At 35.9% G+C, this 19,137-nt stretch overlaps 1 protein-coding gene across 19 annotated transcripts in view; it reads right to left on the bottom strand.

The window, feature by feature from the left end:
- Positions 1-19,137, bottom strand: part of VPS13B (vacuolar protein sorting 13 homolog B) — a 916,166-nt gene that overhangs the window by 536,174 nt on the left and 360,855 nt on the right. For 12 of the 19 annotated variants that reach the window (XR_008509424.2, XM_054519206.2, XM_054519208.2 and 9 more), the window contains one exon: positions 12,866-12,991. The exons of the other annotated variants lie outside the window; for them this stretch is intronic. Coding sequence is in view for 11 of the 12 variants with exons in the window: in XM_054519206.2 (XP_054375181.2) it covers positions 12,866-12,991 (126 nt within the window). In the remaining variant the exon portion in view is untranslated. The remainder of the gene's footprint in view (positions 1-12,865; positions 12,992-19,137) is intronic. 19 annotated transcript variants of the gene reach the window in all.

The following is a 19,137-nucleotide window of genomic DNA, read 5'->3' as shown; positions in this document are numbered from 1 at the left end:
AGAATTTTCAACCCAGAATTTCATATCCAGCCAAACTAAGCTTCATAAGTGAAGGAGAAATAAAATACTTTACAGACAAGCAAATGCTGAGAGATTTTGTCACCACCAGGCCTGCCCTAAAAGAGCTCCTGAAGGAAGCGCTAAACATGGAAAGGCACAACCGGTACCAGCCACTGCAAAATCATACCGAAATGTAAAGACCATCGAGACTAGGAAGAGACTGCATCAACTAACGAGCAAAATATCCAGCTAACATCATAATGACAGGATCAAATTCACACATAACAATATTAACTTTAAATGTAAATGGACTAAATGCTCCAATTAAAAGACACAGACTGGCAAATTGGATAAAGACTCAAGACCCATCAGTGTGCTGTATTCAGGAAACCCATCTCACGTGCAGAGACACACATAGGCTCAAAATAAAAGGATGGAGGAAGATCTACCAAGCAAATGGAAAACAAAAAAAGGCAGGGGTTGCAATCCTAGTCTCTGATAAAACAGACTTTAAACCAACAAAGATCAAAAGAGACAAAGAAGGCCATTACATAATGGTAAAGGGATTAATTCAACAAGAAGAGCTAACTATCCTAAATATATATGCACCCAATACAGGAGCACCCAGATTCATAAAGCAAGTCCTGAGTGACCTACAAAGAGACTTAGACTCCCACACATTAATAATGGGAGACTTTAACACCCCACTGTCAACATTAGACAGATCAACGAGACAGAAAGTCAACAAGGATACCCAGGAATTGAACTCAGCTCTGCACCAAGCGGACCTAATAGACATCTACAGAACTCTCCACCCCAAATCAACAGAATATACATTCTTTTCAGCACCACACCACACCTATTCCAAAATTGACCATATACTTGGAAGTAAAGCTCTCCTCAATAAATGTAAAAGAACAGAAATTGTAACAAACTGTCTCTCAGATCACAGTGCAATCAAACTAGAACTCAGGATTAAGAATCTCACTCAAAACCGCTCAACTACGTGGAAACTGAACAACCTGCTCCTGAATGACTACTGGGTACATAACGAAATGAAGGCAGAAATAAAGATGTTCTTTGAAACCAACGAGAACCAAGACACAACATACCAGAATCTCTGGGATGCATTCAAAGCAGTGTGTAGAGGGAAATTTATAGCACTAAATGCCCACAAGAGAAAGCAGGAAAGATCCAAAATTGACACCCTAACATCACAATTAAAAGAACTAGAAAAGCAAGAGCAAACACATTCAAAAGCTAGCAGAAGGCAAGAAATAACTAAAATCAGAGCAGAACTGAAGGAAATAGAGACACAAAAAACCCTTCAAAAAATAAATGAATCCAGGAGCTGGTTTTTTGAAAGGATCAACAAAATTGATAGACCGCTAGCAAGATTAATAAAGAAAAAAAGAGAGAAGAATCAAATAGATGCAATAAAAAATGATAAAGGGGATATCACCACCGATCCCACAGAAATACAAACTACCATCAGAGAATATTACAAACACCTCTATGCAAATAAACTAGAAAATCTAGAAGAAATGGATAAATTCCTCGACACATACACCCTCCCAAGACTAAACCAGGAAGAAGTTGAATCTCTGAATAGACCAATAACAGGAGCTGAAATTGTGGCAATAATCAATAGCTTACCAACCAAAAAAAGTCCAGGTCCAGATGGATTCACAGCCGAATTCTACCAGAGGTACAAGGAGGAGCTGGTACCATTCCTTCTGAAACTATTCCAATCAAAAGAAAAAGAGGGAATCCTCCCTAACTCATTTTATGAGGCCAGCATCATCCTGATACCAAAGCCTGGCAGAGACACAACAAAAAAAGAGAATTTTAGACCAATATCCTTGATGAACATTGATGCAAAAATCCTCAATAAAATACTGGCAAACAGAATCCAGCAGCACATCAAAAAGCTTATCCACCATGATCAAGTGGGCTTCATCCCTGGGATGCAAGGCTGGTTCAATATACGCAAATCAATAAATGTAATCCAGCATATAAACAGAACGAAAGACAAAAACCACATGATTATCTCAATAGATGCAGAAAAGGCCTTTGACAAAATTCAACAACCCTTCATGCTAAAAACTCTCAATAAATTAGGAATTGATGGGACGTATCTCAAAATAATAAGAGCTATTTATGACAGACCCACAGCCAATATCATACTGAATGGGCAAAAACTGGAAGCATTCCCTTTGAAAACTGGCACATGACAGGGATGCCCTCTCTCACCACTTCTATTCAACATAGTGTTGGAAGTTCTGGCCAGGGCAATTAGGCAGGAGAAGGAAATCAAGGGTATTCAATTAGGAAAAGAGGAAATCAAATTGTCCCTGTTTGCAGATGACATGATAGTATATCTAGAAAACCCCATTGTCTCAGCCCAAAATCTCCTTAAGCTGATAAGCAACTTCAGCAAAGTCTCAGGATACAAAATCAACGTGCAAAAATCACAAGCATTCTTATACATCAATAACAGACAAACAGAGAGCCAAATCATGAGTGAACTCCCATTCACAATTGCTTCAAAGAGAATAAAATACCTAGGAATCCAACTTACAAGGGATGTGAAAGACCTCTTCAAGGAGAACTACAAACCACTGCTCAAGGAAATAAAAGAGGATACAAACAAATGGAAGAACATTCCATGCTCATGGGTAGGAAGAATCAATATCATGAAAATGGCCATCCTTCCCAAGGTAATTTACAGATTCAATGCCATCCCCATCAAGCTACCAATGACTTTCTTCTCAGAATTGGAAAAAACTACTTTAAAGTTCATATGGAACCAAAAAAGAGCCCGCATCGCCAAGTCAATCCTAAGCCAAAAGAACAAAGCTGGAGGCATCACACTACCTGACTTCAAACTATACTACAAGGCTACAGTAACCAAAACAGCATGGTACTGGTACCAAAACAGAGATATAGATCAATGGAACAGAACAGAGCCGTCAGAAATAATGCCACATATCTACAAGTATCTGATCTTTGACAAACCTGACAAAAACAAGAAATGGGGAAAGGATTCCCTATTTAATAAATGGTGCTGGGAAAACTGGCTAGCCATATGTAGAAAGCTGAAACTGGATCCCTTCCTTACACCTTATACAAAAATCAATTCAAGATGGATTAAAGACTTAAATGTTAGACCTAAAACCATAAAAACCCTAGAAGAAAACCTAGGCATTACCATTCAGGACATAGGCATGGGCAAGGACTTCATGTCTAAAACACCAAAAGCAATGGCAACAAAAGCCAAAATTGACAAATAGGATCTAATTAAACTCAAGAGCTTCTGCACAGCAAAAGAAACCACCATCAGAGTGAACAGGCAACCTACAAAATGGGAGAAAATTTTCGCAACCTACTCATCTGACAAAGGGCTAATATCCAGAATCTACAATGAACTCCAACAAATTTACAAGAAAAAAACAAACAACCCCATCAAAAAGTGGGCGAAGGACATGAACAGACACTTCTCAAAAGAAGACATTTATGCAGCCAAAAAACACATGAAAAAATGCTCACCATCACTGGCCATCAGAGAAATGCAAATCAAAACCACAATGAGATACCATCTCACACCAGTTAGAATGGCAATCATTAAAAAGTCAGGAAACAACAGGTGCTGGAGAGGATGTGGAGAAATAGGAACACTTTTACACTGTTGGTGGGACTGTAAACTAGTTCAACCATTGTGGAAGTCAGTGTGGCGATTCCTCAGGGATCTAGAACTAGAAATTCCATTCGACCCAGCCATCTCATTACTGGGTATATACCCAAAGGACTATAAATCATGCTGCTATAAAGACACATGCACACGTATGTTTATTGCGGCATTATTCACAATAGCAAAGACTTGGAACCAACCCAAATGTCCAACAATGATAGACTGGATTAAGAAAATGTGGCACATATACACCATGGAATACTATGCAGCCATAAAAAATGATGAGTTCACGTCCTTTGTAGGGACATGGATGAAATTGGAAATCATCATTCTCAGTAAACTATCGCAAGAACAAAAAACCAAACACCACATATTCTCACTCATAGGTGGGAATTGAACAATGAGAACACATGGACACAGGAAGGGGAACATCACACTCTGGGGACTGTTGTGGGGTGGGGGGAGGGGGGAGGGATAGCATTGGGAGATATACCTAATGCTAGATGACGAGTTGGTGGGTGCAGCGCACCAGCATGGCACATGTATACATATGTAACTTACCTGCACATTGCGCACATGTACCATAAAACCTAAAGTATAATAATAATAATAATAATAATAATAAAAGAAAAAAAAAAAAAAAAAGATCAATGAAATAAAATTGATTTTTTGAAAAGGTAAACAAAATTGACAAAGTTTCAGCCAGATAAAGAAAAAAAAAAGATAAGATACAAATAAAATCAAAGATGAAAAAGGAGACATTACAACCAATACCACAGAAATTCGAAGGATCATTAGTGGCTACTATCAGCAACTATATAACAATAAATTAGAAAATCTAGAAGAAATGGATAAATTCCTCGTTACATATAACCTACCAAGATTGAAGCATGAAGAAATACAAAACCTGAACCAACCAATAGCAAGTAATGAGATCAAAGCTGTAACAAAAAGTCTCCTAGCAAAGAAGAGTCCAGAACCAAATGGCTTGACTGCTGAATTCTACCAAACATTTAAAGAAAAACTAATACCAATCCTACTCAAACTATTTTCAATAATAGAGAAGGTAATACTTCCAAACTCATTCTACGAGGCAAGTATTACCCTGATCCCAAAAACCAGACAAAGACACATCAAAAAAAGAAAACTACAATGGGTGCAGTGGCTCTCACTTGTAATCCCAGCACTTTGGGAGGCTGAGGCAGGGGCATTGCTTCAAGCCACGAGTTCAAGACCAGCCTGGGCAATATGGCGAAACCCTGTCTCTACTAAAAATACGAAAATTAGTTGTGCATGGTAGCACATGTCTGTAGTCCCAGCTACTTGGGAGGCTGAGGTGGGAGGGTCACTTGAGCCTGGAAGGTCAAGGCTGTAGTGAGCCATGAGCATGTCATTGCACTCCAGCCTAGGTGACAGAGTAAGACCTTGTCTCAAAAACAAAAACAAAAAAGAAAACTACAGGACAGTATCTATAATGAATATTGATGCAAAAATCCTCAACAAAATAATAGCAAACCAAATTCATCAATACAGCAATACATTAAAAAAAAGCATTCATCATGACCAAGTGGGATTTATCCCGGGTATGCAAGCATGGTTCAACATATGCAAATCAACTAATGTGATACATCACATCAACAGAATTAAGGAGAAAACCATAAGATCATTTCAACTGATTTTGAAAAAGCATTTGATAAAATTCAACATTCTTCCTTGATAAAAATCCTCAAAAGACAGAGTACAGAAGGAACATACCTCAATATAATAAAAGCCACATATAACAGACCCGCAGCTAGTATCATACTGAATGGGGAAAATTGGAAAGCCCTTCCTCTGAGAACTGGAACATGACAAGGGTACCCACTTCACTACTATTATTCAGCAGAGTTCTGGAATCCTAGCTAGAGCAATTAGACAAGAGAAAAAAATAAAAGGCATCCAAATTGGAAAGAAACAAGTTAAATTATCATTGTTTGCAGATGATATGATTTTATACTCCACCAAAAAAGCTATTAGAACTGATAAATTCAGTAAAGCTGCAGGATACAAAATCAACATACAAAAATCAGTAAGATTTCTATATGCCAACAGCAAACAATCTTTGAAAAAGAAATCAAGAAAGTAATCCCATTTACAATAGCTACAAATAAAATAACTAGGAATAAATTTAACCAAGGAAGTGAAAGACCTCTACAATGAAAACTATAAAACATTGATGCAAGAAACAAAGAAGGCACAATAAAATAAAAATATATTTCATGTTCATGGATTAGAAGAATCAATATTGTTAAAATGTCCATACTACCCAGAGCAATCTACATATTCATTGCAATCCCTATCAAAATACCAATGACATTCTTCACAGAAAAACCAAAAAATTATCCTAAAAATAAAATGGAATCAAAAACAGACCCAAAATAGCCAAACCAATTTTGAATAAAAAGAAAAAAATTGAACATTACCTGATTTCAAGTTTTACTACAGAGTTACAGTAAACAAAATAACATGGCACAGGCATAAAAACAGACATAGACAAATGGAACAGAATAGAGAACCCAGAAACAAATCCATCCATCTACAGTGAACTCATTTTCAACAACGGTGCCAAGAACATGTATTGGGGAAAGGAGAATCTCTTCAATGAATGGTGCTGGGAAAACTAGATATCCATAGGCATAAGAATAAAACTAGATCCCATCCGTCTATCTCTCGCCATATGCAAAAATCAAATCCAAGTAGATTAAAGACTCTAAGACCTCAAACTACGAAACTACTAAAAGTAATCACTGAGAAAACTCTCCAAAACATTGCTCTCAGCAGAGATTTCTTGAGTAATACCCCACAAGCAAAAATCGACAAATGGGGTCACATCAAGTTAAAACACTTCTGTACAGCGAAGGAAACAATCGACAAAGTGAAGAGACAACACACAGAATGGGAGAAAATGTTTGCAAACTACTCATCTGACAAGGGATTAATAACCGGAGTAGACATGTCTCAAAAGAAGACATGCAAATGGTAAATATAGAGCAACCATACTATCCAAGAATCCCACTGCTGGGTATAAACCCAAAGGAAAGGAAATCAGTGTATCGAAGAGATATCTACACTCCCATGTTTGTTGCAGCACTGTTCACAATAGCCAAGATTTGGAAGCAACCTAAATGTCCATCAGCAGATGAACAGATTTTTAAAATGTGATGCATATACACAATGGAGAGGCATTTAAAACCTAAATGCCCTGAATGGGTTTTAGGAAAGACACTTTATTTTAAATGTTTCTCTTTACTCATACTACATTTCCGATGGAGACCTTCTAATTCAAATAAGATCATTTTTCCCTTACTTCATCATTTATGTTGAATCTGCCCTCAATTATTCAATCATTAACTAAATTAACATTTATTAGTTATTCACTATAATAGAAACTAATGGCATAAAGACAAATTAGGCCAGGTGCGGTGTCCCACGCCTGTAATCCCAGCACCTTGGGAGGCCAAGGCAGGAGGATCACGAGGTCAGGAGATCAAGACCATCCTGGCTAACACAGTGAAACCTGGTTTCTACTAAAAATACAAAAAAAATTAGCAGGCGTGGTGGCGGGCACCTATAGTCCCAGCTACTCAGGAGGCTGAGGCAGGAGAATGGCGTGAACCTGGGAGGCGGAGCTTGCAGCGAGCCAGATCGCGCCACTGCACTCCAACCTCGGCGACACAGCGAGACTCCGTCTCAAAAAAAAAAAAAAAAAAAGACAAATTAAAATGTAATAGCTGCCCTTATCAACATTTATTTAGTAAAAACAACAAAGTAAACGAATGTCCTAGTCATGGTCAAAGTTTAATGGAAACAGAGAGGAGCAGAAGGCTTTGGAGTCAAAGGTGTGTGCCCATATCTGGCACTGATTGTTGTGTATTCTTGACCACATCACTTCACTGCAGACTGCCTAAATGTAAAATGAGACTAACACCACGTAACTTGTAGGGTTGTTATGAAGACTGAATGAGACATTTATAACATGCCTATTATACAGTAGGAACTTAAAAAGTAATAGCTACTCCATCATTATTATCATAATCATCATTATCTTAGATAAAAAATTACATGGAGACCTAAAAATAGTTCTGCCTTCAGCTTTCCTATACAGGCATCATGTTCCAGCACTAAAAGTTTGTTGAATTATCTGGCTAAGGTAACCAATCCTACAAAACAATCTTCCAAGAGAAAGACAAAGAGGAGAAAAGACTCAGTGTGTCCTGTGCGCGAGGAGAGGCAGTGCTCTGGTAGGCACATTCAAAAAATGAAAACCTAGTAGGGTTAAAATAATAGGCAAGAGCGGGGTATAATTTAATCAAGCAGGTCTTTATAGCAGGTCTTTAAGGACACTGGCTTCTATATATGCCTAAAGGAAGCCATACAAAATAACACACCTTTTCTCCATTTCCTGCTAAAACAGCAGAGTTGAGTACCATTCAAAGACCATGCCACAAAGCCTAAAAAATTATCTGGTCTTTTGTTAAAAATTTGCCAACTCCTGATATGACAACGTATGGTTTCTTAGCCTAAAAACTGAGAGGCACTAAACGCCTATCAGTTCCTCAACAATGCAGATGAGTGTCTAATGAATTTTCCAATGAGACTCTGATAAGATCATTCTGATTCTCTTCTAATGATAATTCCAAGTAACAGCCATTATTTATCCAGTGCTTATTACCATGTGCCAGGTACTATCTTCATTTTACAGATTAGGAAACTGAGGATCATTGAGAAGTGGTAACATGTTCAAAGTTACTACACATATCAAGTCAATCCCAGTGTTGTCTCCCCTAAAGCCTGTGTGCATAAGCAGTACTGCCTGGTAAAAGAGAACAGAGAAGAACAGATTGAGAGTGATGATTTCCCTCAAAGGACAATAATATCCTATAGTGATGTAAATAATGATGCAATAATAAATATTTTATTTATAGAAATCAAAACCAATATCCCTGAAAGAATATATAATCTACCCAAGAAAACCTTTTGAAAATGACTAAGAACTTAACTTACATGTAACAATTATCTTTCACTGTTAATTCCTTTGCTTCTGTCAGTGGCACCACAATTCTTAGGTAACAGACTAGCTACACCACCTTTTGCCCTTGCCAGTAGATCATACTCAAGCTGGAATATGTCCATGAAAAAAGTATAATCATAAAATAACAATGTTACATAAATTAAGAAGTCAGTATTTTGTTGTATCTTCAAGTTTATAACAAAATGTTTTCAAAAGAAATGGCCGGGCGTGGTGGCTCACGCTTGTAATCCCAGCACTTTGGGAGGCCGAGACGGGCAGGTCACGAGGTCAGGAGATCGAGACCACACTGGCTAACATGGTGAAACCCCGTCTCTACCAAAAATACAAAAAAATTAGCCGGGCGGGTGGTGGGCACCTGTAGTCCCAGCTACTCAGGAGGCTGAGGCAGGAGAATGGCATGAACCCGGGAGGCGGAGCTTGCAGTGAGACTCCATAACAAAAAAAGAAAGAAAGAAAGAAAAAAAAATAAGTAAAAAGAAAAAGAAAAAAATAGGTTGGGCACAGTGACTCATGCCCGTAATCCCAGCATTTGGGAGTCCAAGGCGGGCAAATCACTTGAGGTCGGGAGTTTGAGACCAGCCTGGCCAATGTGGTGAAACCCCATCTCTACTAAAAATACAAAAGTTAGCCGGGCATGGTGCCATGTGCCTGTAGTCCCAGTTACTCGGGAGGCTGAGACAGGAGAGCTATTTCAACCCAGGAGGCAGAGACTGCAGTGAGCCAAGATCTTATCACTGCACTCCAGCCTGGGCAACAGAGCGAGATCCTGTTTTCTTTGAAATGAAGTATAGCAATACACATGGTTTTGGTTGTACACTGATTCTAATGTAGAGGCCATACTTTTCATTTAGAATAGGCACACTACTCAATGTATAATTACTATGTGGTTAATTCATGTATTGAATTAAGTTAATTCTATTTAACTCTACATTTAAACTGTTGTTTAATTTTATTACAAATATACAAGGTGGACTAATATAGTAAACTTTGGAAATTTAAATTTATTTTAAAGATACTTGTACCTTTTTTAATTACATGAAAGATGTCGTATATCTAGTATATACTTCACTTTGTTGTCTAAAATACAAAATGTCTTTCATTGTGGTATCTGCATTACTTACGATTCTTAGCCTTTATATTCATCTCTCTTCATGAACATTGAAATATTTATTAGAAATTATATAAACCCACGATCCAGAATATAATGACACATTTTGCTTTCAAACCAAATTAGAAAAATCTAAAAATAGGCTAATGGACAATAATATTAAGGAACCAACTGTTCAAAGTACAAAACTCTAAAATAGAATCTTGGAAGAAAATACTCTGTTATAAAAAATGTTGTTTCTAAAATCAATGTTATTTTATGACTATAAAATTCTGTTAAAAAAACATTAAAATTGTGTTTTAAGGTTACTGGCAAAGACTACATTTTTGCATTTTATGACAGCAAACAAGAAAAAATTCATCAAATACACCACACTTAAATACTAATTTCTAAAATAATTTTAAGAAAAAAGGACTTATTTATAATAATATAATTTAGAGAAAAAGTTACATCTACTAGAGTAGTCTTAAAACATTATTTCTGTACTTGCAAAGCTATATTGTTATATATAGCTAAGAATCTGAAACACTTAAAGCAATTATTATAATAGGCAAGATCTTACACTTAAAACCTTACGGAAATATTAAGGATTCAATAGTAATCAGTACCCAATCATCAAAATTTGCATGTACTTTCAAAAGATAATCGTTAAAATGAGGTCTTCCCTACTTATCTTTCCCTGGTTATCAAGATCTATACAATAATGGCAGGGCACTAAAGGTAAATGGCAGGGTACAGCAGACACCACAAGGTGGTGCTAATAGCCTCTCATAACTGTCTGCTATTCTTCAGATGTGTCCTAAAGTGAGACTCTCCACCCCTCAGAGTGAATACCAACTGAAACAATCTCTAGTTCAAAAGAAAAACCAAAACATTAACAATTTTTGAAGGTTTTTGACTACTGGGTATAGAAAATATTTTGAATTTATAATCTTTTAGAATAAATATTTGGTTTGTGTTGACATTCTTCTCATATGGTTACAGTATTTTACATGTAAAGAAAATAACTCTATAAGCAACTATCTTTACACTATTGTCAGATGAAATCACTAATTTACACTCAATGAATAGATTATTATTAAGCACAAATCAAGACTCCTTTACCAATGAATAGTGGGACACTGGTACAAATTATAATTAAATAGTCCAGTATTATGAAACCCACACTGATACTGCCCAAAATCTCTTCCTCAGATTAACATTTTTATTCAGTTCTCATCTTCTGAATCTAATGGACTCTTAGAAAAACATGGAGTTTCCTCACAATTCATCTTCTGAAGGCATCAAACCAACTGCTGGAGTCAAAACTTCCTCAAGATGCTTTTAATCAGTCAGACAGACATGAGGGATGGAGGCAGAGGAGCAGCAGTGTGGCTTCAGAAAAACAGCAGCAATACAAATGCAAAAAGAGAATTGTCACTGGGCACATATATTAAGTGTGTGTGGTGTGTGTGTGTGTGTGTGATATTTAATCCTCAAAATAAACCATCCCCATTTTACCAATGAAGAAACTGGGTTTTAGAAAAGCAAAGAAAGTTGCCCATGGTCACATAAGCTGTACAGTCTATCTGACTTCTGTGCCTCTTTCCATTATGTCATAAAATAATTTAACTAATGTTGATGAAGATTGTTAGTACTTAATTGACAACAAAGTGTTAAGCATTTTACATTTACTTTCTCATTTAATCCACACAGCAACCCTAAAAGATCTTCTTATTACAAATGAGGAAACGGAGACACAGAGATGCTGAATGACTTTACTAAGACCCTACAGCTATTAAGTAGTAAAATGGGGGATCAAATCTAAGTAATGTGACCACAAGAAGTATACCACTGAACACATCACAATATTGTCACTCACAAAATACACAATTATTTCCTTTTGGAATAAAATAAATGGTTATTTAATGGGGAGTAAAAACAAACCAAAAAAACTTTATTAAGCACACAAAATGAATAAAAATGCTAGGACAGATGCTATGAAAAGAGACCTAAAAGAGCTTGAGATCTATTAGAAACATAACAGTTTGTTAATCTGAAACATATAGTGACAGAAACCACAAAATACAATAGAAAAAGTAAAATGACTAGTTACCAATGGTTAATGAAAAAAATAAGGTATTAAAAAGGGTAAAATATGAATAATTACAAACAATACCTGACATGGTATAAAAAATATAAGCAACCACTTCAGATACAGCAGGTTAGGAAAGTCAGTGAAAAAGGAGACGAACTGAATCTTTCTGGAGATAGAGGTCTGAATAGGTGAGGTAGAGGTAGAAAGGGCATTCTGATCAGTTTAATAATATTTGCATGAAAATACAGATGCAGAAAAGGAAAATTGTGCTTAGGAGTTGATCAATTAGATTGAATGTAGTGGTTTCACGCAGAAGAAATTAAAGTAGAAAAGTTGAATTAGCTTTATTCTTTCAGGGTTTTCAAAGCCTGGAGGTGAATAAATATATCCATGTTTCTAGTAAATTAATTACATTTTCTATAATAAATATTTCAGAAAGCAAAAAAATAGATTTCAAAATACATAAAGGATAAATAAAAAGGAAATTGGATGATTATGACATAGGAAAGGAAGTAAAACAGAAATGAAAGAACTAATACAGAAAAGGTTGAAGAAAGTATTAAGTCTATAAGTTTGCAATTCATAAAATATTCAGTAATACTATAGATTATCCAAAGTAATTAATTTTAACTTCCATCCTTGGATAGTACATGTAGTAAAATTATAATATAAAAGAAAAGCTCACCTTTTAAAATTACTTTATCAAAAAAAATGGTAAAGATACTTGTTTGTTTGTTTGAGACAGGGTCTCACTCTGTCCCTGAGGCTGCAGTGCAGTGGCCTGAATACAGTTCACTGCAGCCTTGATCTCCTGGGCTCCAGAGATCCTCTCAGCACAGCCTCCCAGTAGGTGGGACCACAGGCATGTGTCACCATGCCCAGCTCATTTTTTAAAATTTTGTAGAGAAAGGGTCTCACCTGTTGTCCAGGCTGGTCTTGAACTCCTGGGCTCCAGCAATCCTGCCTGGGCCTCCCAAAGTGCTGATGTTACAGGTGTGAGCCCCCGCGCCTCACCCAAGATGCTTGTTTTTAAGTATTTTACTTCTTTTTTAGGGTGGTAAGAGAGAATGTAAAATAATTCATTTAGTGCTTTATGAAAAACTCCTAAATACACTATTTCATTTAAATCTCAGAACAACTCTTTGAGATATTATTTTATAGAAAAAGAAACATAGTCACAAAGGTATAGTGACAGTCTAAATTACAAGTAAAAGTGCTGAGATTTAAATCAGTTTTCCAGTCTTCGACCTGAAAATTCTTTTTCAGTGTTAATATTAGGCCTCTATTTTCACCCCAATAAAAATTATAATATAAGCAAATAGTTTCTGAAAATTGTGGACAATATTACCTGCACCAGATACAGTGATATGACATGGGTAGCAACCCTAACCTAGAGCAGTGGTCCATTCACTCATCCATCCAACAAATATTTCTTAGGCACCAACTCTATGCCAAGCACTAACAATATAGTAGTTAATAGAGAAATAAAACAAAGAAGCAAACACACAAGAAAACATCAGATTGTGACAAGTATAATTATAATAATTATAAGTAATAGAAAAGAGAACGACTGGATGACATATTAATATTGAGTGGTCACAAATGCCTATGAAACCGATATGTGAGCTGACATAGGACCAGTCAAGTACAAAACAGTAAGACAACCAAGCAAAACAGAAGGCACAGCTAGAACAGCCCTAAATAGGAACATACTTGGTATGAAGGAAAGGGCAGAGTCATAGATTCATTTAGAGAGGTAGGTAGGGTTTTTTTGTTTGTTTCTTTTTGAGACAGAGTCTCACTCTATTGCCAGGCTGGAGTGCAGTGGCACTATCTAGGCTCACTGCAACCTCCGCCTCCCAGGTTCAAGCGATTCTCCTGCCTCAGCCTCCTGAGTAGCTGGGATTACAGGCATGTGCCACCAGGCCCAGCTAATTTGTGTATTTTCAGTAGAGACGGGGTTTCACCATGTTGGCCAGGATGGTCTCTATCTCTTGACCTCGTGATCTACCCGCCTCGGCCTCCCAAAGTGCTGGGATTATAGGTGTGAGCCACCACGCCCAGCCGGTAGGGGATTTTTAAGTTAAGAAAAGCAGTTGGAATTTTTAATTCACAATATGAAAAGAGGGGGCTTTAATAGGGGAATGGCATAAGCTGATTTACATTAAAGGGGAAAAATCACTCTAAGTGAGATAGAGAGAATGTTAACGGAGTAAGCTTAGATTATTAGAACTTAAGTGGTACAGCAGTTCTTAACCTTTTCCTTGCCCTTAATGCCTGAGGGAAATTATATTCTCCAACAAATAATGGCAATGGAGTTAAAAGTCCTTGCTCCCTTTCAGAAGGTCTGTTCTAACAGAATTATAGATAGTACTCTTCCAAAGCTTACTCTCCAACTCCCTTTCTCCCATGACTAGGTTTTTTGTTTGTCTGTTTTTTATTCATTTATTTTTCTCTCCCTAGGCTAAAAATCCACTCTGAGTGTTGCTCGAATCAGAGCTGGATTTTTTTGTCTCAAAAGACTGCTGGGGCCTGGCGTGGTGGCTCCTATAATCCTAGGACTTTGGGAGGCTAAGGTGAGAGGATCGCTTGAGCCAAGGAGTTCAAGACCAGCCTAGGCAATACAGCGAGACAAAGAAATTTTTTAAATAAAAAATAAAACACTATTGAGCCTTGGCCTCACTAAATATTCTAAATATTCTTGGTATTTTAATAACTTTGAATTCTGAATAGAGGCAGCTAAAAAAGACATCTCCATAAATAACCAGAATGAATTTCTAAAATAATATAGTTTGTCCTATATATAAGAAAATTCTAAACTAAACCATAATAGGATATTTCCATTTAAAAATCCAATTTTGACATGCTTTCTAAATGTAAAAAAAATTTATGCAGTTTTAAAACAAATAAAGTTATATAAATTCCAGGCACATGAAAACACTAAAGACATCTATAGAAAATTAAAACCACTCTCAGGAATCTGATGAAACAGCAAATTTTAGTTTAAGTTTCCCATTTCTTTGTATCCTGGGATATTTGTTCTTTATTGTTTAGAAAGCACAGACTTTGAAATAAAAAAAAAAAAAAAAAAAGGCGGGGGGAGAGGGTTAGAGTAGGATGCTCATAATGATTTTCCCTAAAACTTGTAAATTTTCAACTATTAAGAGTGAAAAATCACTTCCCAACTTGAACAAAATGTTTCCAAATACTATCCAAGTCTCAGAAAGCAAATGTTTCTATTTTTATTACCCTAAAGAAGAATTATTTGTAGTTATAACATGTTACAAAATCAGGAAATAAGACTTAAATCCCCTTTTCTTATAACAAGAAGGGTAATACAAGTTATTTTGTTAATCATGGATCTGATAATTTTGGAAATCAATTCAAACACATTTAATTATAAAAGACACATTTATATACCATAAAGCTTTATAGAATGCAAAACACAATTACATAAAATCATGGACAATATTATATAATAATACAGTGTAGTCTTCGAAGTTTTTATTTTTCATAATAGTTTTTACTGCTACAAGTCAGTAAAGAGCCTTCATCAAGGATATGAAATCTAAGACTTCTTTGGAAATATGTTCAGTCACTTTGGGGGGAAAACGGAATTTTGGCAAAACTGAAGGTCAAATAAATGGAATGACAATAAGCAGATCCAGGAATGCATCTAGTGCTATTTTTTCTTAATAAGTGATAACATGAGCAAACAAGTGCTGAGTATTCTGTTTTTTTTTTTTTCTTGAAAGAAGTCTGTCTGCTCTAGTAAGAATGTATCTCCTCAAATAAGCACTTCAATTTACATGTAAGGTGTGCCTTCAAAATTGATGAACCAATTTTTATTTGTCCTGAAATTAATAATCCCTTAATCCTTTACAACACAGTGCTCCACAATGTCAAAGGAGTAGAATACTGAGGTTTCTTCTAACTCTACATGGTTAAATATTTCACCGCATAAGTTTCAGTCATGCGATTTTCCTTAGAATTGTACAGTCACTACATCTGCTTTTCTTTTTTTTTTTTTTAAGTACAAAATTCTTTACTTTATTTTATTTTTAAATCCAACAATTTATTATTATTATTATTATTATTATTATACTTTAGGTTTTATGGTACATGTGCGCAATGTGCAGGTAAGTTACATATGTATACATGTGCCATGCTGGTGCGCTGCACCCAGCAACTCGTCATCTAGCATTAGGTATATCTCCCAATGCTATCCCTCCCCCCTCCCCCCACCCCATAACAGTCCCCGAAGTGTGATCTGCTTTTCTTTAATCAGTTTTTTCCAAGGACTGATACATGATTGACTATCAAGAACATAAGTGTGGTCGGGCGAGGTGGCTCACACCGGTAATCCCAGCACTTTGGGAGGCCAAGGTGGGTGGATCACTTGAGATCAGGAGTTCAAGAACAGCCTGTAAACATGGTAGAACCTTGTTTCTATTAAAAATACAAAAAAATTAGCCAGGCATGGTGGAACATGCCTCTAATGCCAGCTACTTGGGAGGATGAAGCACAAGAATTGCTTGAACCTAGGAGGCGGAGGTTGCAGTGAGCCAAGATTGTGACACTGCACTCCAGCCTGGGTCTGGAGTGAGATTCTGTCTCCAAAAAATAATAATAAGTTTTTTGTTTGTTTTTAAGTAAATTCATTAGAACTTAAAGTCTGGAAGAAAAAGCATTTAATCAAATTATGCTATTATTGCATACAATTTTTCAATTTGCCCTTTGGAAAAGACATTCCAAAAAAAACTGTTTTTTTTTTTTTTTTTTTTTTGAGATGGAGTTCTGCGCTTGTTGCCCAGGCTGGAGTACAATGGCACGATCCTGGCTCACCACAACCTCCGCCTCCCGGGTTCAAGCGATTCTCTGGCCTCAGCCTCCTTAATATCTAGGATTACAGGCGCCTGCCACCATGTCTGGCTAATTTTTGTATTTTTAATAGAGACGGGGTTTCACCATGTTGGCCAGGCTGGTCTTGAACTCCTGACCTTAAGCGATCTGCCCACCTCAGTGCTGGGATTTCAGGCGTGAGCCACTGCACCCAGCCAGGTATTTTCTTTTACTTGTTAGTCAAAGCTCAAGTTTTCCTGGTCATATACATTTTTCTTTCATCTTTTAAAACTCAACTTTATTCTTATTACCCTTCATTTCTTGTAATAATCTCTATGGGACTATTTATGACATAAGAGATCACCAAGCTGTGTAAGATGGCTGCAGAAAAAAAAACAGACTAGGAACAAAGTGATGGAACTCTTCAGAAAAGAAACTGGATGAGGTCATTTCATTTGTGTAATGCCTGCCTGCTATCAGTAATAGGAGTTAATAGGGCTCTATACATTAGAAATCATTGGAAACAAAATCACTCAAGGGGAGGACTGCCTATTACTGGTATAACTTTGAAATTAGAAGTTTTAAATTATGAAGGTGGACCCATTTCGGTAGCTTCTACTCTATTTCCTCTATAAATGTTGGAATGCTATGATTCCACAGGAGGAGGGCAAAAAAAAAATGATCCATTTAATATAACACAAGCCTAAGCAGTTACAGCTTTATTCTAAAGGAGGTTAACATCAGCCAAGCACCTTTATGAAGATGAACTGAGAATTCTCTCTTACAGACTCCCAAGAGTACTTTCATCCCTCATAATACTACCACACTGATTTATTAATAAGATATATGTCTCTTTTCCCTTCTGGATATTAAGATATTTGATAACTTATTCATCCATTTATCTACCATCCACAGACAATAGCAAAACATCTCCATCATAACAGAACTCATAACATAAGGTTTACTGAACAACTATCATGTCAGCTTTCCTTAAAACTCACATTTAATGGAAATAGTTAAACAAGTACACATGATATCATGTAGTATAAGTAAGATGTATATTTGTTATTTATACATCTAATACTACTAATTTATTATATAATAAAATAATAGAATAAGTATAAATGAAATGCTATGCAAATTTATAGAAATTTGACAGAGAAAATTGCTAAATCTCCCAGGTGGTGACCACATTTTGAGAGAGGTAATGTTTGATCTGTGTCAAGAAAGCTCAGCCAGTATTTTCCAGACTAAAAAGGGATTCCAGAAAGAAAGGTGAACACATTCAAAGACACCAAGAAATGAAAATAAACACACACACACACACACACTCACACACTCTTGAGGAAGGAGAAAAGAAATGAACATAATATAAACTGGTCAAGAAGGTGATAGTTGGAGTTAACTTTAAGTTTAAACTTTCCTTTTCAGAACCATAAAAGGTTCTGAAGCAAAGAAATTATCTAATCAGAATCTGTGTAGGAAAAGATAGATACATGAAAGGGATTGATTAACTAGAGACAGAGAAACCTGACATAAGGCTACAAATGCTGTAAAATAAACATAATTAAGAGAAAAGATACATTTAGGTACTGATTTGTTGGCAAATGGCCTTATTTCAGAATAGCATTTTCAATTCAAAAATCTATTTCTCCAATAAAATAAATTATAAAAGGTAGGGGAAGTCTCCCTAGGAAAAGTTAAGAAGAAAATCTCCACTTCTTATTTTTTGTTTACCATTACTGTGTTTCTTTTATTCTAAAAATACTGAAATAATTTTATAATTTAAAAACTAATTTAAAATCATATCTATTTGAATATGAACAGTACTAAATAACTAAAATTAATTTCAAGGTAACTCAAAATATTACATATTACAATCTCCTGATTCATACTACATATTATAATTCATTTTACATATTACATATACATACAATTCATATCATATATAATTCACACTGCATATTATGTATACATATTATAATTACATATTACATATATATTTATATTACAATCTCCTGATTCATTTACCTCCTGCCATCACACAGTTTCACTTTACGAATCCTATCCAAGTGATTTATTTTAGTTGCTAACTTATTTATCTATGTAATTATTTTTAATTTTTTATTGGCTATATTATTTTTCATTGCATCTTTGTGCAAATCAGAAACCCATGTTAACTTTAATTCTTCTCACTTGGTGACTGCCACATATCAACAGCATCACTAAATCCTGAAAATTTTACCTCCTAAATTATCATCAAACCTCCCTACTAAGATCAAACTCCTATTTCTCTCTCATAGGAACTGCTACAATATTCTCTTTACTGGTCAAGCAACACTCATTCT

Source organism: Pongo abelii, chromosome 7 (assembly GCF_028885655.2).
Source record: "Pongo abelii isolate AG06213 chromosome 7, NHGRI_mPonAbe1-v2.0_pri, whole genome shotgun sequence".
Lineage (NCBI taxonomy): Eukaryota > Metazoa > Chordata > Mammalia > Primates > Hominidae > Pongo > Pongo abelii.
Note: the sequence above shows the minus strand (reverse complement) of the source record. Positions and strands in the feature narration are given on the sequence as shown.